At 34.2% G+C, this 15,401-nt stretch overlaps 2 protein-coding genes and 2 long non-coding RNA genes across 5 annotated transcripts; 1 reads left to right on the plus strand and 3 right to left on the minus strand.

Annotated features, from left to right (window-relative positions):
- Nucleotides 1-1,052: 1,052 nt before the first annotated feature.
- LOC142517888 (uncharacterized) lies at nt 1,053-1,976 on the minus strand. Its single transcript, XR_012813417.1, has 3 exons — nt 1,880-1,976; nt 1,501-1,718; nt 1,053-1,367 (listed from the first exon to the last, which is right to left on the minus strand). It is a non-coding gene; the product is annotated as an uncharacterized LOC142517888 (long non-coding RNA).
- Nucleotides 1,977-4,200: 2,224 nt separating this feature from the next.
- On the minus strand, nt 4,201-7,734 carry LOC142540967 (uncharacterized). Its single transcript, XM_075647486.1, has 4 exons — nt 7,599-7,734; nt 5,151-5,844; nt 4,885-5,073; nt 4,201-4,611 (listed from the first exon to the last, which is right to left on the minus strand). The coding sequence occupies exons 2-4, from the start codon at nt 5,823-5,825 to the stop codon at nt 4,591-4,593; spliced, it is 885 nt and encodes a 294-aa protein (XP_075503601.1). The 5' UTR covers nt 5,826-5,844; nt 7,599-7,734; the 3' UTR covers nt 4,201-4,590.
- Nucleotides 7,735-10,469: 2,735 nt separating this feature from the next.
- LOC142540988 (uncharacterized) lies at nt 10,470-11,113 on the plus strand. Its single transcript, XR_012819198.1, has 2 exons — nt 10,470-10,607; nt 10,651-11,113. It is a non-coding gene; the product is annotated as an uncharacterized LOC142540988 (long non-coding RNA).
- Nucleotides 10,715-14,050, minus strand: LOC142540972 (putative protein phosphatase 2C 60). 2 transcript variants are annotated; one of them, XM_075647495.1, is made up of 6 exons: nt 13,788-14,050; nt 13,599-13,690; nt 12,726-13,177; nt 12,074-12,441; nt 11,732-11,968; nt 10,715-11,349 (listed from the first exon to the last, which is right to left on the minus strand). In XM_075647495.1, the coding sequence occupies exons 3-6, from the start codon at nt 13,042-13,044 to the stop codon at nt 11,080-11,082; spliced, it is 1,194 nt and encodes a 397-aa protein (XP_075503610.1). In that variant the 5' UTR covers nt 13,045-13,177; nt 13,599-13,690; nt 13,788-14,050; the 3' UTR covers nt 10,715-11,079. The 2 variants fall into 2 exon arrangements, with proteins under 2 accessions (XP_075503610.1, XP_075503618.1); XM_075647503.1 differs by lacking the exons at nt 13,599-13,690; nt 13,788-14,050 and adding an exon at nt 13,412-13,561.
- Between the last annotated feature and the right edge of the window lie 1,351 nt (nt 14,051-15,401).

Here is a 15,401-nt window from a genome sequence, read left to right on the forward strand (position 1 = left end):
TGAACCAATGCAATTGCATCAAGATATCGACGTCGCATATCTCTTTGACCTCCTATGAAAAATGCTTGTAAAAGAACACGTTGCTCGACCTCACTCCCACGTGATTCACCATTGGCTACACTGTCAACCACACCCCGATACAATTCCGACCTTATCTCACTTTGGTGCCTTCTGTAGTAATCTAATCTCATTGTTTCTAGTTTAATGTACATATCGACAACAAATTGCTGCAATAATCGACCACCATACAAGATAAACGAAGTGTTGCTGCCATGAATTTGCAACCTGTAACAATAGCACTCCCTACAAGAAACCATCATATCATTTTTTCTACGAACAACTGCATGAAACAAATAAAATACACACAAATTAGTTGCATGACAAAAATATAAATATATGCAGTCGACCATTATCTTGTTTGTTTGGGGGAAATTGCAAGAAATAATTACTAAAATTGAGTATGAGGTAAAAGATTAAAAACGCACCACGACTTTCACCAGCAATAATACGATCGAAGGAATTAACATCTGCAAGTGGTAGCACATTCTCATGCACGTCAACATGGGCATACCCATTTTTTACCTTCAGAATATTCTGCTGCCACCCATTGTCCTCATACAGGAAAAAAAACGGATATTGCAAGGAATCATAATAACCATAATAATGTTGTATTTGTTGGGTTTGACCATCACGACCACAAGCAACTATGTCCCTGTTATGTGGAATGTTAGCATGATCATTGCCTTCGACCCAAATAGCCGCAACTTGATCAGCGGATGGGCTGCCATAACATCTCTGGTCAACGGGAACATTTTTGGAAATATGCAATCTTAAGTTTATGATTGAAGAATACTGATTTATCCTCTTTAGAAGTTGTGCATAAGGGCTTACTTTCATTATGTCCATTAGCAAAACCATGAGTTCTCTGTCAACATAAGTGTCCAGGAAAACGGACATCCTATTTTCCAACTCATTATCGTTGTCCCAAAAATAAAGTTGGAAATACCTTGCACCATCCGAATTAGGTATAAGTGGTGGCAATGAATGGAAAATCTAGCTAGGCGCACGAAATGTGTGTACCCCACGTTGAAGAAAAGCCAATTCCTTGTCAAGCCTAACCCCAAATGAAGTGAAAGAAAAAATATTGTTGTACAATCGTACTTTACGCCGGAATAAAATAGCCAAGGGAGACGATGGGTGCTTGAATAATTCCAGCAATGCAATATGAGTAATAGGAGATGCCAATCTAATCTTACCACATGCGCAACAAGAAGATGGAGCTTCACAAAGGAATCTATGTGCGCCACAAAATTGACATGAAGGAACCATTGGCAAGACACTGATACCAGCAATATCTCCTTCATTGTCTGAATTTTAAAAAGAAATGCAATTGGGGAAAAAAACCACGTATTTCAGGTGCGAAAAAATGAACATAGGAAAACCGAGAAAAAAAATCCAAGTAAAATAAAGGCATGATGAAAACAACAACAGATTACTTACAAATAGGAGAACACGCCAGAGGAACGGACACAATATGTGTTGTATGATGGAATTATATCATTGAACGACAGCAGCACATGCGATAAAAAAATATAAACAGATCAAAGGGGGAAAAACAATCCAATCGATGCAAATAAACATGGTGAAAATAACAGAGCAGCTAACCGTTGGAAGTAGATAAACCGGCACCACCAACACACAGAAATTGAGCAGCGCCGCTTGCCAAATTAAAATGATGACAAGAAACTCTTTAAGATAACACACATAGCTAAGAGGGAAAATAACGTTAGGAGAACACATAGAAAATACAGGAACTCGGAATATTCAAGGGGGCATCAACAAGCAAGCATGAGAGAAATGAAGAGAGCGAAACATATACCCTGAGACAAATCCCGAGATGGTAGCCGGCCGTCTACCCTGCGCCATGAAATGTAGAAGAAGTAAAACCAAAATAACAGAGAGAAATTGAGGATCACAGCGACATAAACAAATTGCAAGCGATAGAAATCGGTGAGTTTACTGGAAGGTGATTGAAATAACCCATCAACAGTAATGACCATGGTGAAGCAGTAATACGAAAGAAAGAAACGTAAGAAGAAAATAAACGAGAAGGAAATAAATGGGCCCATATATCTATCAAATGGTAGTAAACAGCGAAAAAATTAATCATCCATGAAGCCAAATTGCAAAATCTAGAAATATAAGGGTACATAGGGGAAAACACAATTGAAAGTGACATATATGTATGTTAGATATTAGAAATCTTTTATCATATTTCAAGATCTATATAATATATGATTTTATTAGTCCATATTTAAAAATAAACTTGTTAAAAATTTAACTAAGAAATGTAAATAAATAATTTTTCTGGCATAAAATTTAAAAAATAAATAGGAATGTGTATTAATGTCCAAATCCATTTAAGATGGACAATGAATTACAAAAAACTCTTTAAAAAACCTATTAGTTTAATTTGCTAACTTAAATTAACAAGAAGATTTAAATAAATAATTTTTTTGGCATAAAAGTTAGGGAAGAAAGAGTAATGTGTATTAATGTCCAAATTCATTTAAGATGGATAATTAATTACATAAAAAAACCTTTAAGATAACCTATTAATTTATTTGTTCATATTTAAAAATAAACTTGTTAAAAAATTTACTAAGAAATGTAAATAAATAATTTTTCTGGCATAAATTTTAAAAAAGAAATAGGAATGTGTATTATTATCCAAATCCATTTAAGATGGACAATGAATTACAAAAAAACTCTTAAAAAAACCTATTAATTTAATTTGTTAACTTAAATTAACAAGAAAATTTAAATAAATAATTTTTTTGGCATAAAAGTTAGGGAAGAAAGAAGAATGTGTATTAATGTAGTCTCTACCAAAACAAATTAACAAAACTAGTTAATACAAATTGCAAATGCAGCGTCAGCATATCGCTGTACAAAATGATCTTACGCATGCAAAGAATCTTAAAATTGAAAAGTTATATGCAATAATTGCTCATGGTTGTTATAATGTGCTTGGGTGGTTGTAGGATTTAAAAGATTTGATTTACACTGTTATCAATAATTATATTTTTTTGTAAAACGGTAAATATGTGATCCTACAATTGACATCAAAACTAATACCATGAGTTCGATTCTCATTTATTGCAAAAAAATACAATTATTGAGAAGAAGATTAATGAAAAGAATAATTGTCTATGCTTGTTAAAGCAATCGAAACGTGGTGTTTGAGTTGTATGATTTAAAAGATTTTAGCTACATCATTATCACCAACTATAAACTTTGGTAACACGATAAATATTCAATCTTATAGAAAAATTATGTCGGCTTGGTTGTTATAAACCTCTATGCAAACGAGGAAAACCACAAATTCCCCTCCACACAACTTTGCAATGGTAATAATAATTAGCGGCTTTTGACTTGCTATCTATCAGATTATGTAAGCTTTGTCTATTGACAATGTTAGGCTCTAACTTTTGCACAATAATTATATCAAGGCATGCAAGGACTCTTTTTTGGAACATATTGCGTACACCGAATGAAATGAACAAATTTCCACTCTTTGAACCCAATTGTTTCCATTCAGGAACTCTCTTTTCTCAAAGGAATCTAATTCCTGCAACAATTTTCAAATTATCTAATCTTGTTGTTTATTAGTGTTATGGCATTGCGCACACAAAATTAGAAATGTCCTAGTGCGGGTCATCGCTATGCGCCATGGACTTTACAATAGCGCTAGCTATCCTCGTTATTAGCACTATAGCGACAATCGTGATAGCTGAAATAATGACGCTATTGCAAAGCGAAGCTGCATGCTTAATTTTTGTCTTTTTTTTAATTCTAATTTTGGTTTTTTTGACATTTACTTTATTAAGTTTTTGCTGAAAATTATATTTTTCTGCATTTCTTACTTTTTTGTGTCTTTTCTATGATATTTCAATGAAAAAATTAAAATTATTTCAGGTTTTAGTATTTTACAATTAAAGTTGATGGAATATTATGCTGGATATTAAGGTTTTTGAATTGTTGTGACTATATGCTATATATTATATATTTATATATTTGTGGTGATTTGCTTTCAAATAACTCTCGCTACGCTATTCGTTATGTGCTATAGCCACAGAAAACCTTTGCACTATGAAACGCTATGCACGAATGACAACTAGTATGAACCCAAACACCATGTGCCCTTCAAAGTGGTAAAATTTATTACTGAATAATTATGTAACACATACATCCATAAGAATTGTTCTATTCTAACACGAAAACAAATCACTCTTATGTTAGTTGTACTAGAAGAAAGCTTCTGATCGCAAACAACAGGCTGAGGCCGTTGTCCGTTCCGGGGAGCGAAATACAAGAGTCCTCATATAAACATGCTAGCCTAGAACCGAGAGTGCAAGCCTGTTCAATCCACATGCTATATGACAAGTATAGCTAGCATACAGAAGGAAACAATGTTACTAGGATATACACTTCCGTTTTAGTAGCTACCTTCGTTGCCAAAATGAGAACACGAAAGTGCAGCAGCATTCAGCCCTCCTTCTCAAGTGTCCTCCACGATGCTTTAACAAATCATTTTGGCCTTTGAGCAGCCTGTCACCAGAAACAGCTAATCAGAATAATGGCTATGATTTTGTCCACAACAAAATAAATCTTTTTTTGTTTACATAAAATAAAATGAGAAACAAAGAAATCAATCACCTAAAATTCAGTAAAAATATAATGTCCCTTTAAACTTAAAATCCACTAAAAATAAGAGAAAACTTGTCTTTCTATAAACCTTTGATGACCTTTGAAGTTTGAACAGATAATATAATACAACAATTTATACAGAGCAGGCAACCAAAAAATTGAAGCTGCACCAACCTTTTTCATCAATTTATCCAGTACTGATTCTTCAAACGCCTGATATCCACGACCAACAAGATTGCTCAATTTTGGACCATCAGACTCGTTTCTCTCGGCACTGAAACCAGATGGTGTTGAAGCTGTTTGAAGAGGTAAAACCAGTAGAGGGTTGGAAAGATCACCCAATACGTTTCCAGTAGCAGCGACCTGCCAAAAGTAATTCCCCCTGAGAAACACAATAAGAATAAAATCAAATAACACTGAAAATCTGAAAATATACTCACAGCGAAATCCTTAGAGGCCATTACAACAAGCGCCGATCCTTTCTTTTTCGAACTCTTAATGACTACATCTTCAACACCACCGAACTTCTCAAAAATTTCGCGAAGTCTTTGCGATGTATATTCTTCACCAATCCTCTCCCATGAAACTTTAAGCACTTTACCTTTATCCAACCCAGTGCTTCCACCTTCCTTGCTATCCTTTCCCCCTGATGGTTTATCTTCCTTGAAAGGTGACGTACCAGTTGCCATTTTATTTTTTGAATGCATATCACGAATTCTAGCAATCTCTTCCTTCAGTTTTCGAGAAATTCTCTGTTCCTCTTTTTGTGCTTCTAAGATGGGGTCAGCAACAAAAGCAGATCTTTCTCTCTCTTCAAGATCTGACATCATCTTTTGGCGCTTGGAATCATGTTGTCTCTGGCGTTGAAGCTTCTCTCGCTTCACTCGAAGTAGATCATCAAATAACTTCCTAGCCTTTTCATCCTTGAGAACTTCATAAGAGGTTTGAAGCTTTAGGAAATCAGCATGTGCGTTAGGATCATCACGCCTCTTGTCTGGATGCAACTCCCTGGCCTTCGACCGATAAGCCTTGTTAATTTCTTGCTCTGAAAGTCTGGCACCTTCTTCACCAGATGGCAGGCTCAAAACAACATAATGGTCTACTTCAACATCCATTTCTCCCAATATTTCTCATCTACAAAAACAAAAAGTACACATTTGAGTACAATGAGAAAAAAGGAAAGAAATTCCAAGGCGAAGGCTTCCCTAGCAATGAAATTGATAGAAGTGTAGCAGACAATCTTAGTAAATACATAAATTCACAAAATATCAACTATAAAAACTAGGTTGAGGAAACTTTATCGACAACAATGACATGGAAAATCCACCCATGTCAAACATTAACATGGAAAATCAATCTATAAAATTGTTTGCATATACACACACTATAGCTCACAAATAAATTGTAGTAGTTGCATGAGAAATCAAACTTCCATAAAATATTATGGTAAAACAATAAGAAATCAACAAGGAGAAGGTAATAATACAATATAAACAGAAGTTACAGACAATATACAAGTATCACATGCAATAAACACATAACAACCAGTCAATCACATACACAACTAAATTCAATATTACGGATACTCTGCGAAATAATGTCTGAATAGAAGAAATGCATGCACCTTAAGTTCTTAGCTTATTTGATTGCATAACCTCGACAAAAGTTAAACAGAAGTTACAGACAATATACAAGTATCACATGCAATAAACACATAACAACCAGTCAATCACATACACAACTAAATTCAATATTACGGATACTCTGCGAAATAATGTCTGAATAGAAGAAATGCATGCACCTTAAGTTCTTAGCTTATTTGATTGCATAACCTCGACAAAAGTTTCGAAATCTCGGAATCTATAAATGAAAGTTATTTAATTAACCAAAGATCTTAGTTAAACAAAATAAATCTCCAACTTAATTTTGCTCAAAATTAGTTAATAAATACGAAAATAATTATTTCAACTTAATTCCTTCAACCTAAAAACTAAAAACAATCAAAGAATTAATTTAAAATTGTAGACACTAATTTATTTAAACGATCCCCAAACTTCATAAAGACTTAGTTATGTCTTATTTTCAAAATCAATTTCAGAAAATTACTTCATTCAAATAGATAAACAAGAAATTTCAACAAAAGATAAACTTTTCCTTTTAAAAAGGAACATTGAAATAAAAAATAAATTTCATCACAAATCTAAAAATTTTAAACAAAATCAAATTCATCATTCAGCAAGTCCCTCTAAACACCACATTTAAAGACTAATTAACAATTAATTGTCCCTAAACTACCCCAAATGGTTTGTAGCCAATGAAAAGCATGACTCGATTCACTTCTTTCAAAATAAATAAGCTACTAAAATACTTGCCCAAGCCGCTGCAGTTGTTCACGAATCCCTTTCAGGGGTGAAGGAAGAATCCGGTGCTATTGGACTTGAATCTTTCAAAATAAATAAGCTACTAAAATACTTGCCCAAGCCGTCTTATAGTTGAAATTTTGTGAATTTATGTATTTACTAAGGTTGTCTGCTACACTTGTATCAATTTCATTGCTAGGGAAGCCTTCGCCTTGGAATTTCTTTCTTTTTTCACATTGGAAACAAATTTCTTTCATTTTTTTGTTGCTGACCCCATTTCAGTTTTATAAAGACCGTCTTTATATATTAAAGACCGTCGCTATATTAAGCGAAGATTTTTAAATAATCCGTAGCTTAATAAAGCTACGGTTTTTAATCTTATTAGTCAAAAAAACACATTCATAATTTACAAAATTAATAATCTACAATGCTAAAATTCATAAATAAAATATTACGCTATAATTCATAAATAAACTACGACGCAAAAATTAAATATTAAATTTTATGTAAAGAAAACGCTGTAAAAACCTGAAGTGCGTGAAGATATGCAGATCCACGTAACGTTGAAAGATCACACAGACGAGCAAATCTACAAAATTAATACGAAAAAATGTTAGTACAAAACAAAAAAAACCGAAACTGCGAAAAACCGAAACTACCAAAGAAGAAAGGCGAAAATCGCGTGAAGAAATATTCGCGAACCACGGTTTATATAGAATCATAGCGACAGGTTTTGACTTAAACCGTCGCCATTAGCGACGGTTGTGAGATACACCGTCGCTGAAAGCGACTGATTTTGAAAAACTGTCGCCGATCTAAAGCGGCGACGGTTAATGCTTAACCGTGGCTATTGGCGACGGTAGACTAAAACTGTCGCTATCAGCGACGGTTTTAATTAAAACCGTCGCCAATCACTGTCGTCAACTCAGATCGGCGACGGTTTGTGGTCGCATAATGCCGACGGGAATTAAATTCACGAATTATAAATACCCTAGTTTTATAAATACAACAGTTGGACCAGTGTTTGATTTATTGATATTGATTTATCTTTTGGGTATTCAATCAATTTCGTCAAATAATATGAAGTTTTTTTTTTTTTTCACTTTACACATTATAATTCTTAATCCTTTAGTGACTTTGCCACAATTTTTGTTTGGATTCGTAACTCAATGTTTCTTGATGTCTTCTCAATACATGAATGTAACTTTCAACGCAAAAAAAAAAAATTGTACTATGCTGATATAATTATTTCATTTGTTTTTGGTGATTTGTTTTGAGGTATGAGTTTTGTGGGCTTTTGCATTTACAGAATGTTGGACAACTAAATACCTCATGTAATTTTACACTGATTTTGTTAAACTTGATTTGGATCTAGAATATAATGTTGTCATTTAGTATTTTTTTTATTTAAGCTTCTAAAATAGGGTTAGTAATCTTTATTTCTTTTTTTGGTGCTATATTGCTATAACTGAGGTATATATTCAGGGCAAAAACTTGTGTGAGACGGTCTCACGGGTCGAATTTGTGAGACGGATCTCTTATTTGGGTCATCCATGTATCCCACCATTGTGAGTTCCCATTCATTTTATTGTCTTCAATTCAATTTCTAATACATTTTGGCTTCCATTAAATTTTTAAATAAAAATTTGATGTGATGATGGCTAAGTGTCATGAATGTAATGGTTTACACTCTTTAATATTTTTTTAATGAAAAATAAATGTGAAATAAATACTCTCTGTGACACTAGCTTGGTGTCTTTTGGTAGTTTACTAATAATATATTTTTATATTCACAATTGGATTATAAAATGTACAACAAAAAACAAAAAAAATTTAATTCTTGGTTCAATATCTTGTCTAGTTTATTTGTTTTCGTAAACCAAATTTTCAAAGTTTTGTTTTCATATATTTAATTTTAATTTTCGTTTATTTTGGTATAATTTTTGTATGACACTACAAATCAGTATTTTTCTAATTTATGTAAGAATCTTTAAAGATATGTCGATATTTTTAAAAGGTTGAAACCAAGAACAATAGCGATGGTTTTTTCAAAACTCGTCGCCATTAATGACGGTTTTAATTTAAACCGTCGCGAATTAAAATCGTCACCAGGCATAGCGACAAAACGCGTCGCCAGTAGCAACGGTTCTCATTTAAACCGTCGCCAATAGCGACGGGTTAGACTAACCGTCGTAGATCTAGATTAGCGACGGTTTTGGTACAGTCGTCGCTATTAGCGACGGTTATTACAAACTGTCGTTTATAGCGACGGTCGTCTAAAACTGTCGCGGCACATGGCGACGGGTAAAAAACTGGTCGCCTAATATGGCGACGTGCGTAAATATAAATGTCGCCAAAGGCGACGGTAAATAAACAGTCGCAAAAAATGACGACGGGTTTGTTTGAACAGTCGCAATATTAGCGACGGTTTTATGACGTAGCGACGGGTCTATATAAACTGTCGCTAAATTTAGTCGGCGACAGTTTTGTTAAGCCACCCGTTTTTTTGTAGTTAGAAATGTATCATATTACATATACTGTTATATATAAACTCAAGAGGTTGTGTCTCAAAAAAAAAACAGATTAGAGCTAAATGTTATGTGGGAATGGTAAGAGGGGTGAGCAATCGATCAAAACCGAACCGACTGAATCAAAATTAGCAAAATCAAAATTTTTTCCCAGACCAACCAAACGATCGAATTTCCCATCGAAACCGACTAAACCGAACCTATTATGGTTTTTGTTTTAAGAAATTGAACTTTATGGCTGCCAATAAATCAGCAGAAAAATCAAAACTGAATAAAATTTCCAAATAAATTAGTAGAAAAATCAAAACTGAACAAAATCTCCAACTAAATTGAATTTTCGCAAATAAACATGAGAAATAGACGAGAATCAAAATACAAAACTATCCCTCTCACAAGTTCTAATCCTTTAGTTCGAAAATTATGTCTTTAGGGTTACGTTAGGGAAACAGTGAAGGGAAATCAGTACGATGAAGATGAAATTGGGTGCGAGGCAACAGATCGCTTTTCTTTTGGTTTATGAAATAAGGCTATGATAAGATTGGGTACCCAAATTTTTTATTTTTTTTATATATGTATACATGTTTATTCGGTTTAACATATTTTTAAAATTCAAAACTGAAACCGAATTGACCGATATTTTTTAAAAACAAAACCGAACTATCGATTAAACCAAACTGTATTTCATCAGAAATCCGGTTCGCCCCTGATACTATACACGTGACCACCCTTTTTTGGGCTCTGGAAATTTTCTAGAACAAAAAGAAGCCATCTTTTAAGAAATGTGATTATGATAGTGGAATGATGTAGTAGGAGAAGAGCAAGGATTTTTAGTATTAGGATAATTTGAGTTATAAATCAATATTACAAGAATTCGCCGTGTCAATCTTTGTGCGCATCAATTAAACTATTCTCCTTACTTTAAGTGTCCTTAAAAACATTTGACACGACTCAGGTTTGTTGCACATCGATTACTGTTAGAGGTGATAGCTTATAAATAACAAACTTGGGAGTTGGGAACACGCATATCGTGGTGGTCAACACTAGAAACGGAGACATGTTCAAATGACATTAACGAATGGAAAAGGCGTCCGAGGTTAAGACACATACAGAGACATTATACGTAAGATTTGATGCTTGTTACTGTAGAAGTTATTACTAATAACCACTGAGCAGAAGCTTAGTTTGTATGACAACGAAGAATAACATAAAGCACCTATTCATCGACTTTCAGGTGCTTCGGCCATGTTATTAGACGAGTCGTTTAGCTGCAAGTTCGCAACGAATCTGCTCAGAAAACGTAACTACATTAGCTGTCATCTTAAAACTTGCTTTTTCCAAGTCCCTGTGTATCAAGAGCCACGTATAGTCTTGGTCGAACAGTTATGGTGTACATCAAAGAATCCACAAGCTGTTCTGATCTCTAACTGTATTCACGTCAAAAGTTTACTAACATGTAATATAACATCAGAGGTAGAAGGGTGTCAAGTGGTGACGCTTTCAGAGGGTGTGGAAAAAGGAGCCTGGCTATTGATCGGGAGACCAAGGCCACCACCTTTCACAGATATGCTGGGAATCTGACCCGAGCTCGCCCTGCTAACAAGATGTGACTCAATGAACACCACAACAACAGTGATGTCATCATGGAAGTGGCGACGAACTCCACGGTCAATTCTCTTCAAGTCTGAGTACCTCATCTCCCTCTTCTTTGCTGCCTCTTGTAAAGCTGTTTTCACTAATCTCCTAGCAATCCCCTGCATCATTCGAGGCATTTAGAATATGAGCATTACACTATATTCCTCTTCTTCAAAGGAATAAGTTCTTGATTTGAAGAAAGTGAAACAAAGATAAAAAGCCCTTTATTTGCCAAAGGAGAGAAAAATGTTAAAATTCTTTTCTTTTTGTCAGTAAATTAGATACTTTTTGTTGAACTGGAATATAAAAAGCGATCTCAAACTCTGCACCATCTCAAATCCAAAAATTATCGGAATCATCACGAGCCTTACATCATAAAGGATAAATTTTACAACTACAACATATTCGATACCATAACTGATGCAGGTCATTGTGGGTAACCATTGGAAACAGAGTCCAAATCATAAATGGGAAAATGTATTTAACCGCTGAATATCTTACACTGCGTGGTTTATTTTGGACTAGATCAACTGCTTCTTGGTTGGTAAGATGCTCCCAAAGGCCATCGGATGCAAATATAATGAATTGATCATGTGGCAGCAACTGGTGCACGGAAATTGATGGTTCTGAGCTCAAAATTGGTTTTCCGAAAGGTTCACGTAGTCGAAATTTTTGATACAGAGGCTCCCTGTTGAACTCAGCATTTTTCAAATACACGTCTCCAATTGATCTCGTGATCTGTGAAACAACACCAGAAATATCAACTGAACAAACATGAAAAAGAAACACGATTAAGCACTGATCCGACTCCGAGCATTTTTATTTGGAGAAAAGATTACAAACCTGTATAAGACCCTTTACACGCCACACATTATGCTTTAGGACTACAATTTGTGAGTCCTCAGGGTGCTGATATTTTAGCTCCTGCCTCACAGAATCGATACTCGCATTATGCTCTGCTGAGAGTTGAACAGCGAGTACTTCACCAGTAGACTTGACGAGTCTCCCTAAAACGGCACGAGAATCGCCAAGATTGGCAACATAAAGAGTTCCACTGCAGATTATTCCAACAAGGCAGCAGGAGCCAACTGCTGCAATCTGTGGTTTCATAGGCCACTGCCTGCTGACAACCGAGAAAAAACCATCTTCTGTTCCTTGAATTGCTTTCCTGATAACCTCCACAGACATAGATTGGTGCTCCGCAGTATATCCTGCAAAATCAGAAAATAAATGATAAAACTTAAATTAACAATCAGAATATAAAGTCAAGCAAATTAAATGCTAAAAGAAAATTTGCAAAATAAGAACTTGAACTAGCCCGTTATACCCGATATGTTTCACAGGTACAAAATCATCGATATCCATAAAATGAAACATACAAGAGATTAGATTGAGTGGTTTAACATCCCATCATAACAATAAATTGGAATTACATGGTTAAACCGTCTGAAGATAAAAGCAACTCTAAATTCTTATAGATTTACGACGGACATACTCTTTATATGCTGGAAGAGCTGATCGTTGATGAACCGAGATGTCTCAGGACCGCCATGTCCATCATAAACCCCAACAAAAGTTCCATACGGCCCCGAATTATTCAAGCTCAGACAACCCGATTCGAGTTGGCTCTGATCCTCTAGTAAATTATTAGCTTGAACGACGGCCATAGAAAATTCCCCATTGAAATGTGATCCATAGTCCTTATACCATAACAGCCCATCTCGACAACCACCGGTATCGGAACCAGTGTGAATATTTCGATCCGCACTTGGCAGGAAGCAGGCTCGAAATAAGTTCATTAAACCTGATAACATCCCTCATCTCATCCAAAACACTATCCAAATAGTCCACATCTGAGGAGCAGCACTTAAGGTAACTTTGGTCCGAATAACCTCGGCTATGTCGTGTCTATTCCTTCGCAACTAAACAGCTATATGGGTAGTAAATCTAGCAGCATAATTAAAAACAAATTAGATTAGAGTTGAGATAACAAGAATCTTACGAAGCCAACAGAATTAAACACACGCGATGATGCTGCCCTTTTTTCCAACTGCGCTGAGAATAGCTAAGCTAGTACAGAAAAATTTAACAATGGGAAATGGCAGGCAGGCTTTGAAAACAAGGATGGTCAACAAAAAATGACGTTTCATTAAGACAGTTACTTGGTCAACCAGTACATACCGATGAAGGCAACCCCGCAGCAGCCCCCCCAAAAAATACAAAAAAATAGGGGAAGAAACAAATCAAGAAGAAGAAAACAATTTCATGAAATCCTAACAAACCATCATCCAGCGGAAGAAGCAATTCCAAATAAAAACAAAACATATTCACAAAGATGGGATTGTCTGAAATACGCTAAATATCATACCTTTAGAGCCGATCAAGAAGACAAGGATCTGAGATCCGTGGATTCACCATGCATCAAAGGAACAAAAAGAACCCGTGAAAAGTGTTATTTCACTTCAACAAGATGATGTTGAGACACAGCACACAAAGCAATATGCAAAAAAAAAAAAAGCCCAAATTGTTGTAGAGAGAGAGAAAGTGGAATTATTACTCTATTATTATTATAGACGATGATTTTGTTTAGGATTTCTGGGCAGGCAAACCCATTAAAACTAACAAGAAGGAGCTCCAGGGCCGGCAAAGCTCTGGGCACCACACTCACCTCCAACACAATTGGTTTCCTAATAAAGAGGAAAATGTACCTATTCAGACTACATAAAAAAATTGGAACTTGGATAAAGATAGATGAATTTCCATGCTATTTTATTATCTTTCCGCTGACACGTGAAGCTCGATTTATTATTTTTTTAATGCGATTTTCTTCTGAATAATATAGTGGATACGACGATATGAATCCAAATTCAGACCAATTGGTAGAAATGCAAACGAACTAAATCGCTTGTGAGCTATTCGAAGCTCGATTCGATAAAAGCTCGTTTGAGCTCGTTTAATGAGGCTCGTTAAGATAAACAAACCAAACTCAAGCTTTACATTATTCGGCTCGTTAGCTTGTGAACATGTTCGTTGGTAAGTTCATGAATAATCTTTTAGATGAAAAAATAATAGTTTTGATATTTGATTTATTGATTTTGCATATTATTTATGAAATATATAAAAAAATCTATTAAATTTATTTATTATAATAAATTTATAAATTTTAATAAAAAATAATATATTTTTCTTTAAATATATAATTTATTTATTAATTAATTTAATGAAAATTTAAATGTATAATTCATATTTATTGAGTTTGTTTAGGCTCGATAAAGGCTTGAATAAGCTCGTGAGTCATGCATATATTCGTTAAATAAAGCTCGAGCTTGGCTCGATTTTAAATAAACCAAGATCAAACATTCAAGAGTTCGGCTCGACTCGAGTCGATTTCATCCCTACCAATTAGCATGAAATAATTCTGGGGAATAGTTTCCGAAAGCTGACCCACAAACTATTTACAAATCAGAAGCCATAAAATTGGAAATCACAATCATGGCACCACATGGGTTCCATGATTGTTGCTCCAATTCAAAGATGGATTGGAGCAACACCAAATTCAACTGTGTTGCGCTACATTTTTATTTTTGTTTTTATTTTTAAATAATCTTGTTGAATTTTATAATTTTATATTTTAATTAAATATTCAATTAATTTTCTTGGAAATTTTGAAATATTAGTCATTATAAAAAAATTAATATTTTGTTGTAATGTAAAATGAAGTGAAATGAGTTGAACATTATTTTCATGTAGCACTAATATAACGTAGAATGTAACATAGAATGTAGTGCAATGGATAGAAGACGACTTTGATGTTGAATGATATAGATTTTGGTAAATTTGTGTATTTCACATACAATTATCAAGGATTTTTTGCACGGAAAATTTAATTTTTATTCAGGAAAAAAAAATTGTCAAAAATTGACTTTTTCCTAGTATAAAACTTTGAACACGTGAAAGTTTGAAATATATTAATCAGAATCCTAGAACATTAAGTTGTGCGTGGCAATAATATAATCCCAACTGCACAAAAAATCAACTGTTTCGATGTCACCATGTCCGCTTATTCTTACTCATTTAATTAATTAGTACCAATCAAATATATATTTTTTATAAAGTCAAAACTTGTATCAAGGTGCCATTAAAAAGTATACGTAAAATATATTTAGAAAAC

The sequence above is a fragment of the Primulina tabacum genome, chromosome 1, assembly GCF_025594145.1.
Source record: "Primulina tabacum isolate GXHZ01 chromosome 1, ASM2559414v2, whole genome shotgun sequence".
NCBI lineage: Eukaryota > Viridiplantae > Streptophyta > Magnoliopsida > Lamiales > Gesneriaceae > Primulina > Primulina tabacum.